This window comes from Zonotrichia albicollis, chromosome W (assembly GCF_047830755.1).
Source record: "Zonotrichia albicollis isolate bZonAlb1 chromosome W, bZonAlb1.hap1, whole genome shotgun sequence".
NCBI lineage: Eukaryota > Metazoa > Chordata > Aves > Passeriformes > Passerellidae > Zonotrichia > Zonotrichia albicollis.
Genome location: NC_133859.1, coordinates 2,109,928 through 2,135,931, shown reverse-complemented (window position 1 = coordinate 2,135,931; position 26,004 = coordinate 2,109,928). Strand labels below are relative to the sequence as shown.

The 26,004-nt window shown below is 46.6% G+C and overlaps 1 protein-coding gene across 2 annotated transcripts in view; it reads left to right on the top strand.

Moving 5' to 3' along the window:
- Positions 1 to 10,556, top strand: part of LOC141726982 (transcription factor BTF3-like) — a 34,748-nt gene extending 24,192 nt beyond the window's left edge. For both annotated transcript variants that reach the window (XM_074532146.1, XM_074532147.1), the window contains exons 5-6: positions 8,690 to 8,752; positions 10,182 to 10,556. In XM_074532146.1, the coding sequence (XP_074388247.1) occupies positions 8,690 to 8,752; positions 10,182 to 10,228 (110 nt within the window). In that variant the 3' untranslated portion in view covers positions 10,229 to 10,556. The remainder of the gene's footprint in view (positions 1 to 8,689; positions 8,753 to 10,181) is intronic.
- Positions 10,557 to 26,004: the final 15,448 nt, after the last annotated feature.

The following is a 26,004-nucleotide window of genomic DNA, read 5'->3' as shown; positions in this document are numbered from 1 at the left end:
GCATTAGTGTATGTCCTGGGTTGACTATATGATGCTTTTATCCCCAATCGTCTCATTCTGTTTATGTTGAATAATAATAAGTTTTGTACCTTTAAGAGTGTTACAGAGAGTGAAGGGGGAGAGAGAAGAAGCGCGCAGTTTGTTTTCAGACACTGCACTCACTCCTCCACATTCCTGCTCCTGGACTGTATTGTCTGCAGACGGACAGACAGCAGGACAGAGCTCTTCTTTTGCTTTTTAATTAGTGTTAGCTAGCTGAGGCAAAGAAGTTCCCTGGACTGTTTTTTTTTCCCTTTTCTTTGGACCTCTTGGAACTGCTCTGGACTGAACACCCAGGAGAGCACCGGCAGCTGCAGCTGTGGCCCACCGGGCCGGGCCTGGCCTGCGACAATTCCAGCACTGAGGGACTGATCAGAGACTGAGTGAGCTGCTGCCTGAACCCCGGGTTTTCTCAGTTTGTCATCTCTTTTAGAGTGGCAAGGGGTCTCATTGTTTTGATACTGTTTTGGTCTTATTGTTTAATAAACAGGGGGTTTTTTTTCCACCTTTCTCCAAGGAGGTATTTTTCTTTCCTCCCGGACCAGTTGGGGGGAGGGGCCGATTGGATCTGCTTTTCCCACCGGAGCTCCTTTGGGGGGATTCTTCCCCAAATTTGCTCTAAACCTGGACAGTGTATAACTCTGAACTCCATATAGAGTGTTAGTAAGCTCTCTTCACATTTTGGTCAGACAAAACAATCCTTCCAGGCCTGAGAACCAAGGACACCCTCTGCCTCAGGCCCCGAAAAGTATAAAAAAAAGTGAATGGGGGAGGGGGGGGGGAAGCAAACCGGAGCAATATGATTTCATTACCTAAAGTTGTAATTGGAGAATTAACCTCTGATATGCAAATAGACCAAACTTATATCTGTCTGAAAAACTCATGACTGTCACCCATCTGGGGGGTAGTCTCTGCAAGGCTTTTGCACTGCCCAAGGTGTATCTATTGAAGGCCTTTAATAAATACCCACTTTCTTCTTTTAACTCTGTCTAGTCTCTGTTCTAGGTAGCCACTGCAAGGCATCAGGACCATGTTTCAGTTCCTGCATGTAGGGTTTTCCTACTTACTTTCTGCTTTTTGTGGCAGTTATGATCTTGATTGTAATGGTTTTTCTTTCTGTGCTTTGCTGCCAGCAAAGATAGACTCTATTCCTAAAGCTGATGATGCTTCTCTTCTCTCAACTTCCCACCGAAAAAAATTCTGCTAGAAGTAGTGTTCAGGAGGTGAGGTAAACTGCTTTCCCAATGAAACTCAGGTCCCTCCTTCCTAGTGTCAGCTGTGTGGTTTCCTTCTGGTAGAAGTGGGGCTTGAAAGAAAGAAAACTTGAAGGATTTAAAATGAACCTGTTAAGATCTCTCTTCTTATAAAAAGGTGAGACAACTATTTATTTAAGGGAGGGGCTATTTATCAGGGAATGTATAATAGGACAAGGGGTAACAGTTTTAAACTAACAGAGGGCAAGTTAAGATTAGATATTAGGAAGAAATTCTTTATTCAGATGGAGGTGATGCACTGGCATGGGTTGCCCAGAGAAGCTGTGGCTGCCCTGTCCCTGGAAGTGTTCAAGGTGAGGTTGGACAGGGCTTGGAGCAACCTGGTCTAGTGGAAGGTATCCCTGTTCATGTCAGGGGGGGTGGAACATGGTGGTCTTTAAGATCCATTCCAACCTAAACTATTCTGTGTTTCTATGATTCATGTTAATTCTTCCCTGTTGTTTTGGATGCCACCTGTCCCAGAGACAAATGCTTGTAACAGATGCCTCAAATCAATGTGCCTGCCACTCTTCTGCTACAATTGTTATTTTTTTTTCACTTCATCACATTTTTATATGTGGAATAATACTGTTCCAAATAATAGCTTTGCTATAGTTATGATAAAGTTGTACTTTTGTCTGGGAAAGGGTGGGGCTGTGTTTGACTTGACAAGCATGTTTGTCATGGTGTAAGTCATTGCTGCTGGGAAAGAATGGAGAAACTTGTTCAAGTCATACAACTCCTGTGGTTTGAATTAAGGCAGAAATCTGATATAAACATGACATAAATAGCTCCCAGCTCTTTTATCTCTGAAGGCAGTTTCCCAAGGAATCCCTCGCAATAGTGCTCTAAATGGCTGAAAGTTTGCCCCTATGAGGTTTAGGGTCCTGACTACTGTTTTACTCATCCAGTACCCCTCAAAATTGAGAATTCTATCCAGGCATTATGGCTGCAGCCCAGGCTGCCTCCAATCTTGACCTCTCCAATAAGTTAAAGAAACTTCAGAATCATAGAATCATCAAGGTTGGAAGAGACCTTTTAAGATCAAGTCCAACTGTTAACCCAACACTACTACTGTAACCCCTAAACCGTATCACCCAGCACCAGATCCAGATGCCTCTTAAACACCTCCAGGGATGGTGACTCTACCACCTTGCTGGGCAACCTATTCCAATGCCTGACCCCCCTAACAGTAATTTATTTTTTTTTTGTAATATCTGATCTGAATTTCATGTCTCAGGTATAGGCCACAAGTTCTTCCGCATTAGTGAGCAACAGGTCCAGCAGTGCCTCTCCTCTGGTTGGGCTCTTCATCACCTGTACTAGAAAGTTGTCCTCAAAGCACTTGTATTGGGTCTGGCTGACAAGGAGTTAACTTTCCCTGTAGCAGCTCTCACAGTTCTGTGTACTGGTAGCTAGAAAGGTGTTGATCACATACCAGTGCTTTGTCATTGAGGCTGTCTCTCCAACAATACCCCCTCTTCACCCACCAAGAACAGTAGGCTGGTGGTGGGCAAATATCTTTGGAAGGGACATAGCCAGGATAGCTGATCCCAACTGACCAAAAGGATATTAACATCTGCTCAGCAATAAAAGTTAAGAGAAAGGAGGAGGAAGGAGGGGGCATTCATTAAGATATTTGTCTCCTGGAGCAACTACTACACATACTGAATCCCTTGTCCCAGGAAGTGGTCAGACGTATGTTGATGGGAAGTAGAGAATAAATCTTTATCTTCCTTTGCTTTTGCATGTGACCTTTGCTTTTGCTTTATTAACCTGCCTTTATCTTGACCCATGAGTTTGTTCCATCTTATTTTCTCCTCTCTCAGGTCCTGCTGAAGAGGGAAGGGATAGAGCAGCTTGGTGGGCACTTGGTGTCTGGCCACAGTCAACTCACTTCAGCACTCCACTAATTTCTTGGACTGCTTGCAATTCACTGTGACATTTTTCCAGCAGATATCTGGGTGGTTAAAGATCCCTATCAGGATCAGGGCATGCGAGCATGATGCTTCCTGCTGTTGCCTTTTTCTCAACCTGGAAATGAAACTCGAGATATTTTTAGTAAGGAGGTAATATAAAAGGGGATCTTTATTTGAAGGCTGCAGCTGAACCACTAAGTTTATTTTCTTGACTTAGTCTCTAATTTTCACCCATAAGCTTTCGACCTACATATTGCTGTTCTTCAAAGATCACTTCATGCAATCAATCCTGGTTTTGGCATAGATAGCAACTCCCTCACCTCTCCTTCCTTGTCTGTCCCTTCTGAATAGTTTGTAGCCATCAATCATAGCACTCTAATCATGCAATTCATCCCACCAAATTTCTGTGATAGCAATCAGGTCATGGTTTTCCATCTGGGCAGCTGTTTCCAGCTCCTCCTGTTTGTTTCCCATGCTGCATACACAGGTACAGAAGCACTTCAGCTGGGCTGTCAGCCACATCCCCTTTTTAGAGGAGCTCACCCTAATTCCCTTGAGGCAATTCACAGGTGTTTTCTGTTTATTCCTCATGCCTTGGCAGCCCTGGCTCTTCTCAAGTGCCTAGAAAACCATGTCCTTCCTCCAGTAAATCTAGTTTAAAGCTCTGTTTATAAGTCCAGCTGGCTTATTACCCAGGACACTCTTGCCCTGCTTGGTTCCTTGAGCCCCATGAAAATTAATTTATTCCCCTTCTGGCTGACTTACACCTTTTAATGTTAAGCATCAGGAGATGGTACAGTTCTTTCTGGTTTAGGGAAGTTTCTGAGTAGAGTAAAACCATTATAGCTGGCTCATGCAGTCAGGGTTTGCCATTAGTATATGTTGGGAGTGGCATTCGGATAAAAAATCCCCATGCACATCTGTAGCATTTCATGCTCCAGTAATTCCTACCCAAGAGTGATAGCCTTAAAGATGTTTTATGAAGGTTTTTACTGTTGGTAGAAGCTGGAGTAAATGAGCCTTGCTTGGTCTTATCCTGGGGCAAGCTTTCACAGCTCCAGAGCTCAGCCCCCAAGGGGACTGGGTGCCAGAAGCCAGCTCGCTCTCAGACCAAGGCCGCGGGACAGCCCCTTAGCAAGCAGGGAATATTCAGCTCTTAGTGATTAGGCAGCTCTTGTGATTTCAGCTTTGCTTGCTAGGTAGCTTTTTCCCTTGGCTTAAGGCTCCAGCAGACGGTCTAGAGAGGAGAAGAAGACGACACCGGCTGTTCCACATGTATGGCTTTATTGGAGGGTCCGTGAAGGGTCTCAGCTCTTCTTCTTCCGAGTTAGTAGGGGTACAGTATGCTACTTTTATACCCTTGGCCCGGATCCAATCCTGACCAATGGCAAAGGTGTTAGAGTGACCATAAGTGACCAATAGTAGGGTTAACACAATATTGCCTTACATGGTTATAGGGATAGGGTATAAGGCGGATGTCCCTGGAGACAGGAAACTTCTTTGCTGCTGTGTCAGCATTCAGATTCTCCAAGGGGCCCTGGCTAAACCTGAGGGGTTTACTACACTGGAGTAGCCTATGGGTTCCAGGATTCACTGAGTTCTCTTCTTGCACCAGCATACAAAATTCAGACTTCCTTAGATGTGACCTCATGTGCATCTACACTGGTGTCTAGGCAGACCTCTGTCAGGAACTGTAGACTAGATGGATTATCATTCTGCTTTAGTGTGTCAGCCTGCTCACATTTGTAGAATAGACAGATCCTCTACTCCCATTATATTTGCTCCACATATAAAGCATTGAAATTATTTGTACCTTGTAAATTGATTTGTTTCAAAATATGGAATGGCTTTTACCTTTTCTTTTTCAGTTATGTCTCACTTCTGTAGCTTTCCATTCTCATTAAGAAATAGAGTATATTTGATAAACCATGTTAGCAGACTGTAAGTTAAATTCCAAGGGGGACTTGTGGCTTCAAAATATATGTATTAATGCACAAAAATGCACTAGTATATTTTCTAGGAGGATGCACATCTACTTGAAACCTTGTCATTTTATGTAAGCAAAGAAACATAACCCTTTTAAACAAAAGCCTTTTTGGATACAGTGGGAATGTTATGATGCCTGTTAACGATAGACATCATACCACATATGCAGAGTAGCTCGGCATGCTGCTTTTGTGGTGCATTTTTGGAAGCAACTGTTCTTTGAGCCTGTCCTGGTTTAGGGCAAATTTGTTAAAGAATCTGCAAAGGAGGGCCCCTCCAGAAAGTGAAACCCACACGACCCCTCCCCCCAGCCGGTTCGGGAAAAAATTCCTTGGAGAGAGGTGGAAAGAACCTGTTTATTTGACTGGCCCAGCACCCCCCAGCACACAAAATGAACAATACCCGATGACACCGCTCTGAGAAAGATGGCAAAATCAGAAAGTCTCTTTCGGGGGTGGTTGCTCTGTTCTCAGTCCCTCCGGCGCTGGGCCAGCCGCTGCAGCCGAACCTTCGGTGTTCCCGGGTCCCAGTCCGGAGCAGGTTCGAGATGGTCACAGAAACAGGAGAGGAGAAACAGTCCAGGAAGCAATGTGGACTGTTTTAGCTAATAAGCAGAGGCGAAAGCAGAGCAGAAGCAAGAGCAGAAAAAGAGAGCAAGCAAAAGCAGCAAGCAAGCCAGAAGTGAAAAAACAGCCCTGTGTACCGCTTGTCTCTGTGTCCTGATAAGAGAAACCCAAACAAAACTTCCACTCTTCAGAGCCAGTCTTAAAGGCACAGAACAGATGAATGGGGATACAAGAATCGTAACGTCACCCCAGGACACAAGCCCACATGGCCCCTCCCCTCAACCAGTTCAGGAAGAATTTCCTCGGGTAGAAATGGAAGAAAACCTGTTTATTTAACAGGCAAAGCACTCCCCAGCACAAAAAATGAACAATACCAGATGACAAAACTCATTCACCTCTCTGAAGAGATAACAGATTCAGAAAGTCTCTCCTGGGGGTGGTCGCTCTGTTATCAGTCCCTCCGGCACTGGGAAAGGCTGCTGCCCAGAGTAGGCCCTGGTGGGCTACAAAGTGCGAGCTCTCGCTGTTTCCCCGGATCCCAGTCCAGAGCAGGTTTGAACGGTTCCAAGAAAAGGGAAAGAAAAACAGTCCAGGGAAAATTCGGACTGCCTCAGCTAGCTAAGCTAACTAAAAAGCAAAAGGAGCACTGTGTTCTGCCCCGTCCATGCCCAGACAACAACAGTGGAGTTCTGTGTTCCAGCAGACTGTGGGGGAGAGTGCAGCTGATAACGAAACTCCGTGCTTCTTCCTCTTCCCACCTTCACTGTCAGAGCCAATCTTGAAGGCACAGAATATAATATCCAGCATAAACAGAACAGATGATTTGGGATACAAGCATGTCGCAGCACAGGGAGGCTCGGGACCCTCAATATGAAAATCAGCAAGCTCCGTTTATTGTTGAGAGCACCTTACATTTATTTACAACAAGTAATAAGCTCATGCATATTCTGTAAGCTAAGCAGTCTATTGGTTATACTACAATATCAGCTCTTCTTCATTCTTTAAAACTTACATTTCTTTTTCTCATGTCTCTCTCACTGCTTGTTATCGTACCACAGCCATGCTCAAGGACACTGTTTTTTGCAGGTGCAGAAACTCAGATTAGCTGGGTTCTTGTCACGTAGCTATTTCTCCACACAAGCATCATAACATCACCCTAGGACAGAGCTCTTTAGGTTATAATGCTTAAGATAAGCTAGGTGTATCTTAAAGGCAACAAATGCAGTTGCAGGAATTTATAGGGTTTAGCCATAGCTTGCGCATTTTTCAACTGTGCTAAAAGCCTGGCTAAATGCTGCCACATTAAGCTTGCCTGCAGATTGCTGTGGTGGGTTGACTTTGGCTGACTGACTGCCAGGTACCCACCAAGATGTACTCTCAGTCCGATCCATCAGCAAGATGGGGAGAAGATACCATAAAAGACTGGTGGGTTGAGATAAGGACAGGGGGAGATCACTCACCAATTGCCATTATGGGCAAAACAGACTCAACTTGGGTAAATTAATTGAATGTATTACCAATCAAATTGAGTAGGATAATAAGAAATAGGAACAAATCTTAAAACCCCTTCCCCACTCCCCCTTCCCTTCTTCCTGGGCTTAAATTCACTTCCAACTCTTCTACCCCTGAGTGACATAGGGGAAGGGGGAATGGAGGTTGTGCTAAATTCCTAATGCTGTGTCTCTACCACTCCTTTCTCCTCACTCTTCCCCTGCCCCAGCATCCTTTCCATGGGGTATAGTCCTTCAGGAACAGGCTTTTCCAGCATGGTTCCCCCATGGGGTCACAGGTCCTGCCAGCAAACCTGCTCCAGCATGGGATCCTCTCTTTGCAGATCCTGCCAGGAGCCTGCTCCAGTGCGGGCTTCCCAAGAGGTCACAGCTTCCTTCGGGCATTTACCTGCTTTGGTGTGGGGCCCTCCACAGGCTGCAGGTGGATCTCTGTTCCACCATGGACCTCCATGGGTCACTGACAGTGGTGACCTTGCCCTGAAACCCTTTCAGAACAAAGTTTATGCATTCATCTATTTTCGTTTTCTAGATATTGGGATGCAGCAATTTCAGAAGTCTAGTATAAGCCTATCTCTTTGCTCACGCTTTTCTTGAAAATGGAGAAGGATTAATTAGGATTTAATGGCGGTCATGGGCTAAGCTGTCTCATATTCTTAAGGTAGTAGTTAAGAATAGCAGTAAAAGTAGTGGCACAAACACCTCAGGACTTGAGATATCTATTTTTAGCATTATACTGCTTCAGTTTCACAGATGCTCATTGGTCTACTACAATGGACAGGGTTAAGTCTCACTAGCACTGGCAAATGTAATGGGAATAGTTAAGAAATTACTGAGTCAGTAGAGATGTGGACCAGGACATGTGGTTACCTTAATCACTGAAGTATAAAATTGTGTATCCAGTTCCATATTCCTCTGGCTTTGCCAGGGAACAATATCTTTAATCGTCTCTAGTCATGTGTCTACTTGCAGCTTCACAATTGCATCTTAGTTTTCTTGAAGGCCTAGGATCATAAGATCCTAAGATTTCCTTATAACTTGCTAATGCTGTAAAATATATAAGCCTCAAGAACCACTGAGTAATCAATAAACCAAGCTGCTTTTAAGAGAAATTGGTAAAATTGGTCTCTTTGCTTTTAGCTGAAAATTATTACCACACAAAGCACTCTATATATCTAGAACCAAGATGGTGAGCAGTAAACTTGTTTGACATGAATCTTCTCATTTTTCAGCTGGTTTGTTTGAGCATTATTAGTAACATACAATTAGTTGTAGATTTTTATTTAGCAGGGGAACTGGATAGAGAATTGAAATTTAGTTCAGACTCTTTGATAATATTTTCAAAAAGCAACACACCTTTGTAATCAAGATGCTTATGGTGAGCTTGACTGATGCTTTTGAACTGCTTACTCTTGCAGCTATCGATGGAAAAGCACCACTTGCTACTGGTGGTGATGATGATGATGATGATGAAGTTCCAGGTAAGAACATGCATGCAGTGGAGGAAATGAAGTGAATTTTGCTGAGACATAATATATGTAGTATAAGATTGGGCCAAGGACAGTAAGAGTATTGACTGGTCATTCCTTTCAGTACCTGAAGAGGGGCTGCAAGAGAGCTGGAGAGGGACTTTTTACAAGGGCATGGAGTGACAGGATAAGGGGGAACAGCTTTAAACTGAAAGAGGGTAGATATGCATTAGATATTAATTAGATACTATTTAGATATTGTCCCTCCATACTTGGTATTGGTGAGGCTGCACCTTGAATACTGTCTGGTTTTCAACCCCTCCAAGAAAGACTTTAAGGTGCTGGAGTGTATCCAGAAAAAGGCAATAGAGCTGGGGAAGGATCTAAAACACAAGTCCTATGAGCAGTGGGCTGAGGGAGCTGAGAGGGCTCAGCCTGGTGAAAAGGAGGCTCAGGGGAGACCTTATCACTCTACAACTATCTGAAAGGAGGTTCTAGCAAGGTGGGAGTTTGCATTTTCTCCCAGGTAACGAGTGACAGGATGAGAGGAAACGGCATTAAGCTGTGCCAAGGGAGGTTCAGGTTGAACATCAGGAAGAATTTCTTCACAGAAAGAGTGGTTAAGCATTGAAACAGACTGCCCAGGGAACTGGTGGAGTCCCCATCCCTAGAAGTGTTCAAGAAATGACTGCATGTGGCACTTAGTGCTCTGGTCTAGTTGGCAAGGTAGTGTTCAGTCAAAGGCTGGACCCAATGATCTTGGAAGTCTTTATCAACCTGAATGATTCTGTAATTCTGTGATTAGGAAGAAATTCTTTACTGGGAGGGTGGTGAGGCACTGGCACAGCTTACCCAGAGGAGCTGTAGCTGCCCCATCCCTGGAAGTGTTCAAATCCAGGTTGGAAGGGGCTTGGTCTAGTAAAAGGTGTCCCTGCCCATGTCTGGGTTGGAATGAGATGATCTTTAAGGTCCCTTCCAACTCAGGCCATTCTGTGATTCTTTTATAGAATTTCTGTGAGCATTGTTTTCAGATACCATATGAGACTTAGATGGATCATTGGTTTGAGCTAGTATATTTTTCCCACATAGGAATAATAGCTATGGCTAAGATAATTTTTTAATAGTCAATAAGAAGACTGCTAAGAAACTGCCTTTTCAATATCACTGCTCTGTTGTGGATATGGTGAAGTTAAATGCTCCTAAAATTGTGCTCTATAATAAAGTATTTCAAACTTAGTTGTTTGAACAAGAAGAATGAACCATGAAACCCATAAATGTTGTTTAGTTTGTACTTTATAAGCTGATTTTATTTTGTTTACCATGTAACCACTTAATATGACCTGGAACTTTTTTTTTTTTTTTTTGAGGGGGGGGGGAATGCGAAGGAATTGGCAAAGCTGAAGTAGCTCAGACTTGAATTTCAATATTTTTCTTTTTCTAGATCTTGTTGAAAACTTTGATGAAGCTTCAAAGAATGAGGCAAACTGAACTAAGTGACACCTTGTGAATAAAATTAAAACTTGGAAAAGCTACATGGAACTGTTATTTTATATTGTGACTGCTTTTATTTGATTTTATTTTTATTTCCTGATGAGATCTTAAGATGTGTAATATCTGGAAACTCCTGAACCTGCAGCTCTTATTCAGTTGTTGCTTGTACACAGTATTGTTTTTGTGGCCTAGTTTAACAAGCCTATGCTTCGAAATAAGTCAGATTGCTAATCAATCTCTACCTAGACACAAGTTTTGAGCATCTTGTCTACAAGCTACCCCATCTTTAATGAACTTTGCCATACAATAAAGAATATAAAATGAACTTTCTGGTGTGGCTTTTTGTCAGAAAAGCAAGAAAAATAAATTGACGATAATTATTAAGCAATCATAAAAGTCTTGCTTTTTTTTTTCAGAGCATCTTCCTTTCTGCTCTATTAGAAAACTGGCTTCTAAAAAAAATTATAGTGCATAATGGAGCATTTAAGACTTCATTGGTGAATTCCTAGTGTTTGTGGGTCAGAGCACATGCACTGTATTCCTAAGACACTTTGTAATGTACTGAATTTAAGAAAGAGACCTGTATTCTACAACTACTTTATGATTGTATGGGGTTTACATGGCAAGGTTAAGGGAGCTGAAGGAGTGGCTTCTGTGAGAAGACACCAGAAGCTTCCATTATGTCTGACAGAGTCAGTGCCAGCCAGCTCCAAAACAGACCTGGAAGGCTGAGCCAATCAGTGATGGTGGTAGCACCTCTGGGACAGCAAATTTTAGAAGGGGAGAAGAAGCTGGGTAACACCAGCCAGGAGCGAAGAGTGAGAATATGTGAGAGAAACAACTGCAGACAGCAAGGTCAGGAAAGAAGGAGGAGTAGGAGGTGTTCCAGGCACTGGAGCAGAGATTCCCCTGCAGCCCAGGGTGAGGCAGGCTCTCCCCCCTGCAGTCCACTGAGGTCCATGGGGCAACAGAGATGCATCTGCAGCCCATGGAGGACCACATCCTGTTGTATTGCATTAAATAGGAATTTAGTTACACTGGGTGTTGGGGAAAAACGTTATTGGGTCATGTGAATGGCATGTTCCCCCTTTCATATGGGTTCCCCTCACATAACCCCCTGGTTCTGTATGCCTTGTGGTCTGTCCCATGGATGGTCCCTCCCCTCACCCCTCCCGGATGTCGCTCCCATTGACCGTGGTCCTCTTTCCCCGCCCCCACCACCTGGGGCATAAGAAATGTGTCGGACTATTTCTGCTGCTGATTATGAATTTGTCCACCACTCATGGTTTGCAGGCTTGTCAATTTGCTTTAGCTCCACAAACTCTGAGCGGTTGACCTCTGCTGTGTTGGAGACCAAACCATTGATAGCCTTAAAGAGCATGCAACGTAGAATTCCGAATGCTAACATGATTAGGAAAAGAACAACAAAAAACAACAAAATTGTCCTCATTATAGAGGTCCACCACCCTGAGAGTCCCCAGTCCTTGAACAATCCGCTGAACCAGTCTTCGGATTCCTGCTTGAGTCGTCTGATCAGGCTTTTAACTTCTCGGAGAGCTGCGTGGACGTTAGGTGCTTTTGATGCTAGGTTCAGGCAGCACAGTCCTTCAAATTCCTGGCACTTGTGTCCATGCAGCAGCAGGAGGAAATCTATGGCTGCATGATTTTGGGAGTGTGGCCTGCCTGGTAATTTCCTCGTCTTCTAGGAGGGAGCTGAGGGCCATGGATGTCAAGTTTGCCTGTTTGACTACCCAGCACTCTAGGTGGCCCAATTCACCTAGAGCCTTGGCTGCTGCAACCCATGGAAGGAACAGGGATACAGCAACTCTTTTTGACTTGGCCCAATGGAAGATTTCTGCATCCCAATTTGGGTCCAAATTGTCTACGCTTCTCTTATGAATTTTGCTGACTGAATTGTTCTTATGAGTCCACTCGCCAATCATGGTTTGGTTGGGTGCCAACAGGGACAACCGCCCAATGGTACATGGCCCTCCTAAAAGCTGAGAAGGGATTCCTGCCCATGCCCAGTCTCCACAGATTAAAAACAAACCTTTGGGGAGGCTCTTGGGATGTGAATGGTCTGGATTGTCTGCTGCAACATGGCTTAAAACTTTACACCACCTATTGGCAGTGAATTCCTCTCGGTACTGTTTAATGTTGTTAAAAGGTTTGGTGTTGGAACGTGGGATAAAGAATAAGTGTATGCAGTATGGTGCAGGGGAGGAGCCCAACAGCTCTAACTCTTGAGGCTCCTGAGCTGCTCTGGGTAGCTTTGGCAGCCACTCCTCTATGGGGTTTTTCATTGTTACAGCTCGTTGGTGATGGATTTTGTGTGGTTGTGTGATTTGGTCTGGGACTTGGGTGAGGTATAGGTGTATTTACATTGTCTGTGAACTCTCTAGCTTGCAATGGAATCCCTACCAGGCAGGTAGACATGGGGTCTTTTGCTGCTGCTGTGGACAAGCATATATTTTCCTGTTGGAGCATCTGTGCCAGGGTCACCCAGATGTTCTGGCGTGGCTGAGGAACGATCCACGCAGCTGTGAGACTGCTCAGCATGAACAGGATGACAACTCGGACAGGGCTCATCGTGAGGTTAGGTAGGAGGTAGATTTTCTGTTCTACAAAGGAAAACAAACATTTTTGTAAAAAAAACCCAAACACATACAAGTTCATGGGTCTGCCGGAATGTAGCTAACTCTCTTAGGAAGATTCTTCCTTCTTTTTCCGGCGGCGTCTTCTCTTGGAAGCGACAGCTGCTTGCTTCTTATCCCCGTCTGCTGGAGCTGGATTTTTGGGGACGAAAGGTTTTACCCACTTTTGGGGTATCCATTGAGGGCCTGAGGGGGTGGATACACACGCGTAACCACGCCCTCAGGTGACAATCTCATAAGGACCCTTGGTTTTCCAAGTTTCTGGGTCCTTAATGAGAACTCGTGGACACTGTGACAACTTAAACCGGTTGTTATTATTGAAATGACGTATTACTGGAGGATTCATGTTTTCAAATGAACAATTCAGAAAATTAATGGTAAATAGGGCTTTGCAGACCTTTGGTTGTGGAGTCATCCACGCTGCAGAATTACTCTGCCTAGCCAGGACCTCTTTGAGTGTATGGTGGGCACACTCGAATCACAGCTTGACCTGTGGGGGAGTGGGGAATGCCTGTCTTATGCTCCACTCTCCACTGCTGGACAAACTCTAGGAACTCCTTGGAGGCATACGCTGGGCCACTGTCAGTTTTAATTTCCCTAGGGACCCCCAATACTGAAAAGGCTTGCAGCAAGTGTTGTTTGGCATGCGCAGCCCTTTCCCCTGCATGGGCAGAGGCATAAACCACACCTGAGTATGTGTCTACGCTGACGTGTATGTATTTCATGCGACCAAAACTGGGAATGTGTGTGATGTCTCTCTGCCACACTTCACAGCTCCCAAGGCCTCGGGGGTTAACCCCGACACCCAGGGATGGCACTGCCTGAAGCTGGCAATTGGGACAGGTGGCCATAATGGCTCGAGCCTGACTGCGTGTTAACTGGAACTGATGGATTAGACCTGGAACATTTTGATGGTATTGCTAGTGACTTAGCTTTGCCTGTTGAAAGATGTCTGGAAGGCGTGCCATTTCTGCTGGAGCGGCAAGGGCATCTGCTTTGCGATTACCTTCTGCGATCTCGCCTGGCAGATCGGTGTACGACCTCATGTGCATCACATAGAAAGGGTGCTCCTGCTGCGAAACCAAATGAATTAGTCTTGAGAGCAATCTGTGGAGATGCCTATCCTCAATCTCCTTGAGGACTGCCTGCTCCACCCTGGACACCACCCCTGCCACATAGGCTGAATCGGTAAGCAAATTAATTGGCTCCGAGAACTTCTCAAAGGCTCTTACGACTGCAGCTAGCTCAGCAATCTGGGGCGACCCCTCCACAAACTCAACATCAGCTTCCCAATGCTGGGTCTGGGGATTTCTCCAAGTCATCACCGACTTGTGGGATGCTCCAGACGCATCAGTGTACACTGTAAGCGCCTTGAGTGGCCTACGACTCCTTTTCTCAGGAGCAATGAGGTGGAATTCCTCGTTGAACAGCTTGTGTGACGGGGCTTGGACTGATACCTGTCCAGTGTAGCTGTCCAGGGATAGCTGGAGACTGGCACTGCTCTGGAGCAGGTCCTCGAACCTCTTTATGGTTAACCTCTTGGAGCGCTCTTTCTGTCCTTAGAAAGGTGGACTGGAAGGTGAATACACTCAAAGTCACAACCGGCCAGCTCACGCAATCTTAGCCTGGCCTTCCAGACTAGCTGAGCTATTAGCTCCTGCGTTGCGGTGTGTTGCAATGTCCTGTTTTAAACTTTCGGGTCCCTTACCAGGTGTGCCTATGCCTCTCTCCCTGCCCCCTCGCCCCCTTGCTGAGTGAGCCCTGTCAATCAGGTTTAAGATTCCAGCAAGGCGTCGTGTGGTTAGTCAGATTCAAAAGATGCCCCTATGCCCAGAGGTCATTGGCCTGTCTAAGTGTCATCCTCCCTTGAGACCCTGCCCCTCTCACCTGGTTGGTAACTCACCTGTCCCCTCCCCTTCCCCTGTCCCCGAGCTTATAAGGTTAATGAGACCATGCGGCCGGTATTCTGTTAGCAGCAGTTGCCCCGGTGCAGACCTCTGTAACCATGGAATAAATATCTGGCAACCCTCCAGCAGAATCCACTCCTATTTTCTCTTCACCATCGCCAGAAGCTCTCTCTCCTGAGGTAAACGGAGTCCTGACAAGCCTGGACTTGTGCCTGTGCCCCGCTGCACTCTCCAGCAGCCAAAGGTATCTCTGGGGTAAAACACCACAGTGCTGCCTTTGGCCCAGCAGCGAGGGTCAGAACTGGCCCAGGCACCATCTAACTGGTTATATTGGGATTCTTATTCCAATACTCCTGTGGCTATGTGATGGTTTTGGATCGCTGATAGGAGAGGAAAACCCACTCTATGATTAGAAGTGGATCTTTTTGTATTTCAAACCACTGGAATATCAGCCCATGTATGTGTGGTAACTTGCCCAAAACAATGAACTCAAAAGACAGCTGAGGCTTATAGCGATGAGCCTACCTCTCGGCCAAAGCCTCCTGCACTTTTTGGAGGGCGGTTTTTGCCTCTGGGGTCAGCTCCCTGGGAGAGGCTAGCTCTCTCTCTCCCTTCAGTAAATTAAGAAGGGGAGCTACGTCCCTGTTAGTGAGACCTAGCCAAGGCCTGCCTGAGCCAGTTCAAAGACCCACACAAGGAATGGAGATCTGCCAGGGTTTTGGGATCAGTCCTAATTTCTAATTTTTGCAGAACAAAGGTCTGCTCAGTGATTTGCAAGCCCAGGTAATTCCAAGGTGGCATTCTCTGAACCTTGTCTTCCTGCAGTTGGAATCCAGCAGAGGTTAAAACTTTACCCACTAGGCCAAGTGTGTCTTGGAGTATTATGTCATCGGGGGCACACACAAGCACATCATCCATGTAGTGTAGGATGATTGCCTCCTTTTTCTGCGTGTGCACTGGGGACAGCAATGAAGCCAGGTACCCCTGGCAGATGGATGGACTGCATTTCACCCTTGAGTCAATACTTTCCAGTGGTAGCACTTCATTGGGGCTTTTCGATTGGTGGTGGGAACCGAGAAGGCAAACCGTGGTGCATCCTCCGGGTGTAGGGGGATATGGAAGAAACAGTCCTTGATGTCTAGGACAGCCAATTGCCAATTTTGGGGGAGCATCGTTGGGGAGGGCATCCCTGGTTGGAGAGACTCCATGACCACAATTATCTTGTTTATTTCTCTTAAATCATGGAGGAGCCGCCACTTATCCTTCCCTGGCTTTTTTATTACAAAGACCGGGGAATTCCAGCAGCTAGTTGTCTCTTCAATGTGTCCTTTAGCCAATTGTTCTGCCACAAGCTCCTCGAGCGCCTCTGTCTTTTCATGACTTAGTGGCCACTGTTTTACCCAGACTGGATCATTTTTCAGCCATGTTAACTTGTGGGGTGTCTTAGGGATGACCAATTTGATCCCCCCACTGCAACATGGTGTCTCTACCCCACTAGGGAGCTTTGTAATTAGTAACAAATGGACGGACACTGGCCAATTTTCCGCCTGGTCCCTCAATTTGCACCATGCTTTTTGATATCTTTGCCAATGCGAATCCTCCTACACCTTGGATTTGACCAGCCGTGGGCAGCAAATCCCAGTGTAACAGGCACAACATTTCAGGTATGATTGTCACATCTGTCCCTGTGTCAAGCAACCATTCCACGTGGAGGTGTTCTGTTCCACTGTCCTGGGGTGACGTTATGATGCTTGTATATCCCCATTCATCTGTTCTGTGCCTTTAAGACCGGCACTGAAGAGTGGAAGTTTTGTTTGGGTTTCTCTTATCAGGACACAGAGACAAGCGGTACACAGAGCTGTATTTTTTTACTTCCAGCTTTGGGCTTGCTGCTTTTGCTTGCTCTCTTTTTCTGCTCTTGCTTCTGCTCTGCTTTGCCTCTGCTTATTAGTTAGTTTAGCCAAACAGTCCACATTGCTTCCTGGACTGTTTCTCCTCTCCTGTTCCTGTGACCATCTCGAACCTGCTCCGGACTGGGACCCGGGAACACCAAGGGTTCGGCTGCAGCGGCTGGCCCAGCGCCGGAGGGACTGAGAACAGAGCAACCACCCCCGAAAGAGACTTTCTGATTTTGCCATCTTTCTCAGAGCGGTGTCATCGGGTATTGTTCATTTTGTGTGCTGGGGGGTGCGGGGCCAGTCAAATAAACAGGTTCTTTCCACCTCTCTCCGAGGAATTTTTTCCCGAACCGGTTGGGGGGAGGGGCCGTGTGGGTTTCGCTTTCTGGAGGGGCCCTCCTTTGCAGATTCTTTAACAAATTTGCCCTAAACTTGTACATCCACGCATTAGGTTGCATCCCATAATGGCTTTGTCCTCGCCAACCACTTCTGCCGAGTATACACCTGGTGCCTTGTCATCTACTGAAATTTCCACTGGAACAGGAATGGCCTGGGCGATGATTTGCCCCTTGGCCAAATAGAAGGGTGGCTGTGGACAGTACGCCAGGAGAATGTGGTTAGGTATGTCCCCTTTGATGGTCATGGGAGCCACCTCAATCTCCATGGGTGTGTGTGCAGTGTCCCCAATAACAAAGTACGCACTGTCCAATCTTGTGCGATCTTTTGTCAAGTTCTGCAAGTCCTCTGACAGGTCCACTCCAATGACTGTCCACTGGGTAGACCTGAAAGCAAAAGCTTTGGCGGTCACAAGCTTGAAACGCTTGTGAGACCACCAGATTTTATCCTGTAAATGCTTATTTTGTGTTCCCACACCCTGCTTCCCTTCCTCCGCCTTTTCTGTTTTGAGGGAGGTTTCCCCTTCAGGGAAGCCTGCTGCATTTATGTCGTGGTGCCGGTCGGGTGGGCGCTGGCATCAGGGTTTTTTGGTGTGAAGGGTGTCTTTAGTTGCTGGTTTTGGGGGCAGTCCTGTGCAAAGTGAAGCATATGAAGCAAATGACATATTGAAGTTGTTCTGGTGACATCTGTGGCCTCCTCACTCCTGGCAGCTGCCACTGTCTCTGGGTCTGTCGGCCTTGACCACACTTCCCCTGCAGCAAACAGTTCCGCCTTCCTAGCACAGGATTCCATCATCTATGCCAGTGTAGGCAGGGGGTTGAGAGGCAGTCCCAGGAGCACCCTGCTGCAGACTTCACTGACATTCCTCTGCGCCATCTCTTTCACTATCTCCATCTGTGTCTTGGGGTCCCGTACTTGTCTCTCAACCTGTGCACGGAGCCAGTCGACAAACTGCAAGAAACTTTCTGAAGGAGACTGTTTAATGTCAAGGAAACTACCACTAGCTTCAGCAGTTGGTAGCTGGTTAAAAGCTTTATCTGCAGCGTTTGAAATATTATCTAGCATGAATTTTGATAACACCCGAGCTTGGTCCTCAGGCTTAGCCCACTCCCCTTCGCCACACAGATGTTCGTAAGTAATGTTATTATTTTCTAAATCTTTTGCACCTTGAGAGGTTTGTTTAAGTTCTTCCATGAGATCCCTGAGAGATCTCTTCCAGGAGCTTTCCCATAGATCAAACTCTGACTGGGTAAGCTGACACCGGAAAAGATCTACGATATCAGCAGGAACAAATTCAAGGGATGTTAATGTAGCTTTCATCATGCTTCTAAAAATTTCACTATTTCTCCCAAATTCCAACTGACTTTTACATAATTCATGCTTTGAGTGATATGAGAAGGGCTGGTAAGTTCTAGGACCGGTCCTACCACCCGTGTACTGAACAGGGGCCACCATGGGGATGACTTCTTCCTCCCTGATTTGGACCCTAGGCTTTGTCCCTTCAGCCCCACCCCCATGGGACCCGGCAGGAGGACCACCCCCTCCCCCAGCCCCACTGCCTTGGGAACTGGGAAGGGGACCACCCCCTCCCTCTGCCCCTCCCACCCCGGTGGCTTGGTACCTGGGAGGAGGGATGTGCCCTCTTCCTGCCCCACCCCCATAACTGGGCAGGGGCCCACCCCCCCAGGCCTCGGCCCCACCTTCGTGGGTCCCGGGCAAGGGGGCTTGGAGAGCAGGCAGGGGGGCAGGGCAACCGTGGGAAACAGGGGCGGAGTCACAGGATGATGCAATGGGGGGCGGAGACACGAAGGGAGGGGGAGGAGCATCCAAGAGAAGGATGGGGTTGTGGGACCGGAAAGGGGTTGGGGGAGGGGATAGGTGTGCGAAAAGGATTGTGGGGAGAAGAAGGGTAAGTGGAAGGCTGAAACACGTGGCTGCCGCCATTTTGGGCATGGGGGGGTTGAACACGGAAAAGGGGTAACAGGGATTAGGTTAGAGGGGTGCAGGGAAGATGCTCTGTCAGCTGGTGCACAGCTGCCGGGGCCAGGATACTGGGGGAGAGGCGGAGGCTCAGGAGAGCATTGGCAGTTCCAGGTACCCTGGGACTGCCAAGAGATCTTGCTCGTCTCTCTCGGTTCAGGGGCAGAGGGTTTGGGAGGAGAGGTAGGGGAAGCTACAGGAGGGGAGAATGCATCTGACTGTCCTTTCAAATCCGTCTTCAGGACTTCTTTCCGAATTACCAGGAACACAGGGATAAACTGAGAAACTGTCCCATCTCCCTGCTCAGCTTTAGCTGTTAGTAAGGCCCCTATTTTATTCCAGGTAGAGACAGAGTAAACATTGTGCTGGGTAAACTGAGGGAAGTGAGAAGATATCCAGTGAACTAACCGTTTTAAGACTGCTTTGGAGACCGTAACATTTCCACTACTTAGGGTTTCTAAAATTAGGCTATAAATGCTTCTCTGTGCCGCAGAAAACTTAGCACCCATGTTTGCTCTCTGCAGCACTCAAATCTACCGTCCTTTACAGCCAGTACAAACAAAACTGAAAGCACTGAGTCCACAGCTAATCCGGGAAAAACCGGGCAGCCTCCTCCCCCCCGCCTCTCCGGGGAGAGACGAAATTACTTGCGTAAGAGACCGCGCGGGTTTTAAAATGGCGAACAACAGCTGCCGGCACCCCCACGTGGCCGCCGTGTGAGGGACTGGAGCGGGTCCGTGTTATGAACAAAAATTCAGTTAATATTTTTTTGTGAGAAAGAGTTGCAGGGACGCAGCCAAGTCTCAGGCTCTGACAGGATTCTTAGTGCTTTGTTATTGTAATACCGGGTCGTTAAGGCTTATCTCCTCTTTTGTATTAGTAAAAAACCTGGCTGGGTGGGGTAGATGGCCCTTCCCCGAGGCTGTGCTCTCTTACAGCATAGGGAAGACACCTGAGAGGGTGGGGGGGGTTATGCAAAGTGACTCCAAAGTCCAGAATGCTTTGTGGGACCCCGACTTGAAATGCAAAGAGAAAACCCCAAAAACAACGAGCCAAATAAGAACTGAGAGACTAAAGTGGTGTCTGGACATGAGGAGCCGAGTGCTGAGCCTGCAGAGATGCTGAACACCTTCGGAGCCCCTCTCGCCCTGAGCAGGGAGTGGTCCCAACGCCGGGACCAGACGAGACCGAGCCAGGGAAAGCAACATCTCACGGGGACATCACGCCCTACGGCTCCCACGAGGACTGGATCCCCGGCTCTGCCCCTAGTGGACAGAGCTGCGCATATCCTCCTCCTCTGAGTCGCCCTAGGAGACACGACGGGGACTGCAGCCCTGCCGGGCCGCCCAATCCTGAGCTGATCACTTTTAATAAAGGCATTATAAAGGAGAAGAAGTCTCCTGGCCCTGTTTATTTCAGTCCGCACCGCTCAGCGGGGTCCGCCGCTGCCCCAGCGCGTCCGCTCCAGGCTAAAACGCCAGCCGCAGACACTTTGCCGCCGCTCGCGCTGCCGCAGCATCGGAAACCGCGCGCAGCCCCGGGTTCACCGCGAAAACTGCCCGCGCTGCTAAATCGCGCCGCCCGCAATGGTACCGCGGCTCCCGCGAGCCCCGTGGCGTGGGAGCACGCCGCCGGAAACACACAACCTCCCAAACAGTGCACAGGGACCGGCGGAGGGCCAGAGCCGCCCCGCCCAGGCTGCCGCGCGGAAAAACGCAATCCGTTCAGGGCCATATGTTTCCCTGCAACGGGAGTGCACCCCCACCCTGTGAGGGCCCCCCCGGGGTCCCACTAAGCCGCGCGGGTAATACTCACCCCGCGCGGGGACGTGACTGGCTGGAACAGCTGAAACGAAGTCCCCATCCTGGAATCGGCCCGCTGTGTGTGATAAACGAATCAACCAAATTTAGGAACCGTACAATTATCTTTATTATTATGCAAGCAAGAATAAGCAAGATTCAGCGCTGGGCGGCCAGGAGTCTCTGCTCCTCTTAGGCGCGCGCCTTTCCCCCTTTAAAGTTCGCTTTTTATTGTCCTTTTTCTCCGGATTCCTGGATGACGTGGTCCGTCTTCTGCGCTTGCTCCTCCGGTTGCTAGGGGTCTTTTTCTGCCTTCTGGTGGTCGTGGGATGAAGGCCCCAAGTCTTCCTCTTTTTTCCGCTTTCCTTATAAGGCATATCTATAAGTCTAAATTCTGCAAGCTAAGCAATTCTTGCAAGGTTAATAATTGTTACCATATGTGTTTCAGAAAGTCTCCTATATCTATGGGGTGGAATTTTGCGGACCAAGCAATTCTAGTGAGGTTAGTAATTGTTACCAGATGTAGCTGTATCTGGTTACAAGGGGGGGTTTGTAACCCAAGCAATTCCTTAAAAGTTTTCCCATACGTGGCTGCATAGGTATCCTGCTAAACAAGAGCTATTTAGCTATTGTTTTATAATTTAAATTATCTAGCTATTAATGAACAAATGTATTGTTACTTATTACACTGTGGGTGCAGCGGGGTCCCGACTCTGCCCCCACACGTTCTTTGCCCGCAAAAACGCAACGAAGAAGACAGGGGAAGGTGGAGGTCAAAAAGCTACTGTAATCCATGCATGAAATTACCAGCTACTTCGTGGCCGTCGTGAGCGACGAACATGTGGGCGCCACCTGCAGTATCTGTAGATCTCTGGGCTTATATGATTCAGCTCACTCAGGACCCAAGCCGACACAGAACCGCATGAACGAGATAAGAGACGAGAAGCGCTCCCTGCCACGTGGGTCAAAGTGTCCAGTTTATTCGTGTGGGACAGGTCACTCTGGCGCAGGCGACCACCCAAGCAGCAAAGAGGGTGTGTCTCACCTGCAGTGGGATTTTATGCCCCAGGTGGTGGGGGCGGGGAAAGAGGGCCACATCCGGGAGGGGTGAGGGGAGGGACCATCCGTGGGACAGACCACAAGGCATACAGAACCAGGGGGTTATGTGAGGGGAACCCATGTGAAAGGGGGAACATGCCATTCACGTGACCCAATAACGTTTTTCCCCAACACCCAGAGTAACTAAATTCCTATTTAGTGCAATACAACAATGCATGGTGATGACTATCTGACAATTGCTTAATATTTTATAGCATAAAGACAGACAAAACCGTACATCTTGCTGTTTTAATCTATGTCCCTTTCTTTTTCCATCTTTTCATATAATCTGAAAATACATTTTTCAGGTTATATATAGGAAACAAATGGACTATTTCTTATCTATGAAACTCAACAGTTACTGAAGTTCAAGACAATATCAAGCAAATAGTGAATGTTCATCATTTAGAATAAGTACTTTCCTGTGACAACTAATACAGAAAAAGGAAATTTTTTTCCTTGTTCCTGCTAATATAGCATGGTTTTTCATGGGATGTTTTGAAAATTAATCAGAAATGCCTCAGGTTGTATTTTTTCAAGAAAACACAGTTTGCATTTTATATTTGTAACAAACCTGTAAGTTGAATATTTATTTTTCCAAAGACCATTATATTTCAGTATTTCAAATAGACAACTTTACAGGAATTGCCATTTTATATTATTTTATTTTAAAATTACTTACACTAAGACAGTTGGTTTTCTTCCCTTGATTTTGATTATTAAACAATTTCCCTCTCTGATTTCAAGACATGTCACACTGTTTCTTTCATCTGATTCAATCATACCTAGAAATATGAGGCAATAAAACTGGAGTAAACTTGACATAAAACCAGGAAGTGACTGTAGTGGTTTTGTTTTGCCAATTTGAGATTTCCTGGCCAATGCACCAATTAATGTGGTGGGTTCAGTGCTGGCCAAATGTCCATGTACCCTCTAGAATTATTTACTCATTTACTGCTGTGAGATAGGATTAGGAGGAAGGCAAAGCAGGCTCAAAACTTTAAAAGGGTATAAAGAAAACTTTATTAATAGAAACTAAAGGAAAGAATAATAAGAATTCGAATAAAACCTTCAGAACACTTCTTCTCCCCCTTTTCTTTCCCACTTACAACATAGAGAAAAATTCAGTCAGTTTATCACTTCTAGAATAGTCTTTCTTCAGTTCACTTAGGGAGAGGAGTCTCTCTTGTCATGCTATGGAGACTTCTCCACAAGAAAACAGTTCTCTCATGGCTTTTAATTTTTACAGATAGCAGATGCCCAGGAATCTGCAATTGTGAAGTTCCTCCCATCTGTTGCAGCCTTCCCACATCTGCATTCATGGGCCATGTCAATTTATGGTGTACTATTTTAAGTATGAGCTGCTCAAGAGCAAAGGTTCTCTTTGTCTATCTTTGCGATCATCTTCATCTCTGGGAACAGAGGTCTTCTTCTTTCCCTGGGGCAAAGGATCTTCATCACTCTTCTCTCTCTCTGTTCAAACTTCCTATGGGATCACAGCTACTTCAAAATTTGCTTGCTTTAACATAGATGCCATTGCTTGTATCTACAATTTGAACACTCCATCCCCCATACTTTTCAATGAGTTACAGGGGAAAAGAGTCTGATGTATCAATTATGTCTTCCCCACAGCCTTACAAGAGGATTTCAGCCCAGGACTGAGGCATCTCCTCAATACCTCCCATCTGGGACTTGACTTCTTTTTACGGACCTTCATGTCTCATGTTGTTCTCTCTGTAGCTTCACTCTTTCCTTTTCTTTCACGAGAGAGAGAGAATTGATGTTTGTAAATTTCATCTGTGCACTGAAAGAGTTACTATCTCGCCCAGGGCCTGCAGATGGTCATGTGACCCCAGCCGGACTGTGACCAAAGCAGTTGTGATGATGGATCTTCAGGACGCATGGCGGGGGGGGTGTCTGTGTCAGGATTTCAGGGGCCCGGCCAGAACAGCAGTGGCTGCTCTGGCCGCATGGCTGGTCTCTGGCCCCTGCTTTGTTAAATTTCAGCTGCTAGTTGATAGCTTCCCCTCCTCCTGCTTGGAAGCCGCTGGGGCCCAGCCTGGCCCTCCCCACCAGGCTGAGGCCGAGGGGGCCTGGCCCAGCCCGTAGCCACTCCTGGAGCTCAGCGGACCCTGGCTCAGCCCAGGCTGGCAGCAGGGCGGCACTTAATGTTGTAAGATATTATCAGCTGTGGCCCGGCCCTACCTTGGCTGGGGGCCCAGCGGCCTCCCCTCCCCCACCCAGCCACTGGGCCAGGGGGGAGGAAGAACTTCTCTTTTCAGACACCAGAAGTAAGAGAGCGTTTCCTGGGGTTCATTCATTTCTAACATGTGTGTTCATAGAAGCGGGTTCTGCTTTCTAGTGGTTTAACAAGGTGTCAGTATTCAAAACTAGTCACTGATTGGTTTTGTCAGGCACGGAGCAAACTGCTAGCAGCTTCTCTTAGAAAAATAACTTTTGTGACTGATTTCTTCCCTGCTCACTAAAAATCAATTAATACAAAATGAGTAGAGTATCAAAGCCTAAGAGACAAATAATAGGCCCTTAAATGTAGCATGGATTTCACCAACAACTGCAAGATCAGTTACTTTTTTTCCCCCTTTAGCATGCCTTCTGTTATAGATAGGTAATGCAATGGTTGGCTCTTGCAATTAAGAGATTAATATTAAGTGTATGTTAAGAGAAGTTTTATTAATGTATAGTTATGTTATTGTGATTTGTTCTCCCCATAATCCCCTTTCCTCTCCCCGTTGTATTGTTGTCACTGGACGGCCTTGGTAGTCAGGGCATTTGGGGGGAGGGCAGGCTTGTAACTAGAAGGTGTGACATGGCAACACCTGACCTCCAATCAAATTGCAAAGAAGTAGCCTCCACCAATGGATGGCGAAGAAGAGTTGACTGATGGACTTTAGGAGTGGTTAAGGTTACCTGATGCAACACCAGGTATATAAAAAGATGGAGCAGCCATTTTGGAGCTGAGCACATGGTGTATTGAAGATGGAGGGAGAAGACCCAACTTCCTTGTTCGGCATCGACTCCGTTTATTCACTCAATCAATCACTTTTTAAAACCGTGTTAATTAAGTTCATGCATATTGCAAACCCGAGCTCACAATAGGTCAGAGATAACACACCAACCCCTCCTTATGTTTCCAATACCAAGATTTGGGTTCTCAAAATTATTTTTACTTTCCCAAAACAGCCAAAGATAGAATATCTACTTGTTATGAGAAAGCTGCCTGAGAATTCTGGTATGCAAGGTTCTCAAGGTCTTCATGTTTGTGTTGCCTTCTGATACAAGGCAGGCGGCCTGGTTTCAAGAGACAGCACGGCGACCCCTTCCCGAGGGTCGCTCGGGCCTATGAAACACGCTAACACCAATGTGGTAGACGATCAAAGGCCTTTATTCTCTCTTCTCGTGGGGTTTTATAGTCTAAGGGGCTTCTACGTCAAAAAGGGGGTCTGTCTTTACCATCTATGGTTAGTAAGGGATGGAAAGTTACTGGGCAAATGGAAAGTTACTGGCATCTGGTTTAGGGGGCTGCATTCCTATGTTAATTTTCTTATCTAAGGGAACAGGGGCCCTGTCTTCCCGTAACATCGCGAGATCTTCCGAACGCCTGGCCCTACCTGCTACATGTTTGTCACTTTTACTTGTAATTAAAAATAACCTGAGAACTTCTACTGTTTACAGAAACAGGCTGTTAGAATTTTACTCCTCACAGCTGCCTTCTAAGCCATTTCTGAAAAAATCTCCAACAATTCCCGGTTTTTTCTTTTTTGCACAAGGAGGTTGGTATGCTAGGTTTTTCTATCGTTCCACTGACCATATCTTGAATACCACCAAGAATACAAAGCAAAACAAACAAAAGCATTCAAAAATACACTCAGTATCTCTATAAGGTCCCCCAGCCATGGTCCGAGCAATGGCTTTTACTCCAAAGGGTTAAAAGCTGTCAGCTGTCCTCCCTCATGTGCACCTGGGGAGGAGGCGAGCGGCGAGTCTGAAAAATGATCCTCTGTGTCCTTGAAGTTTTCACAT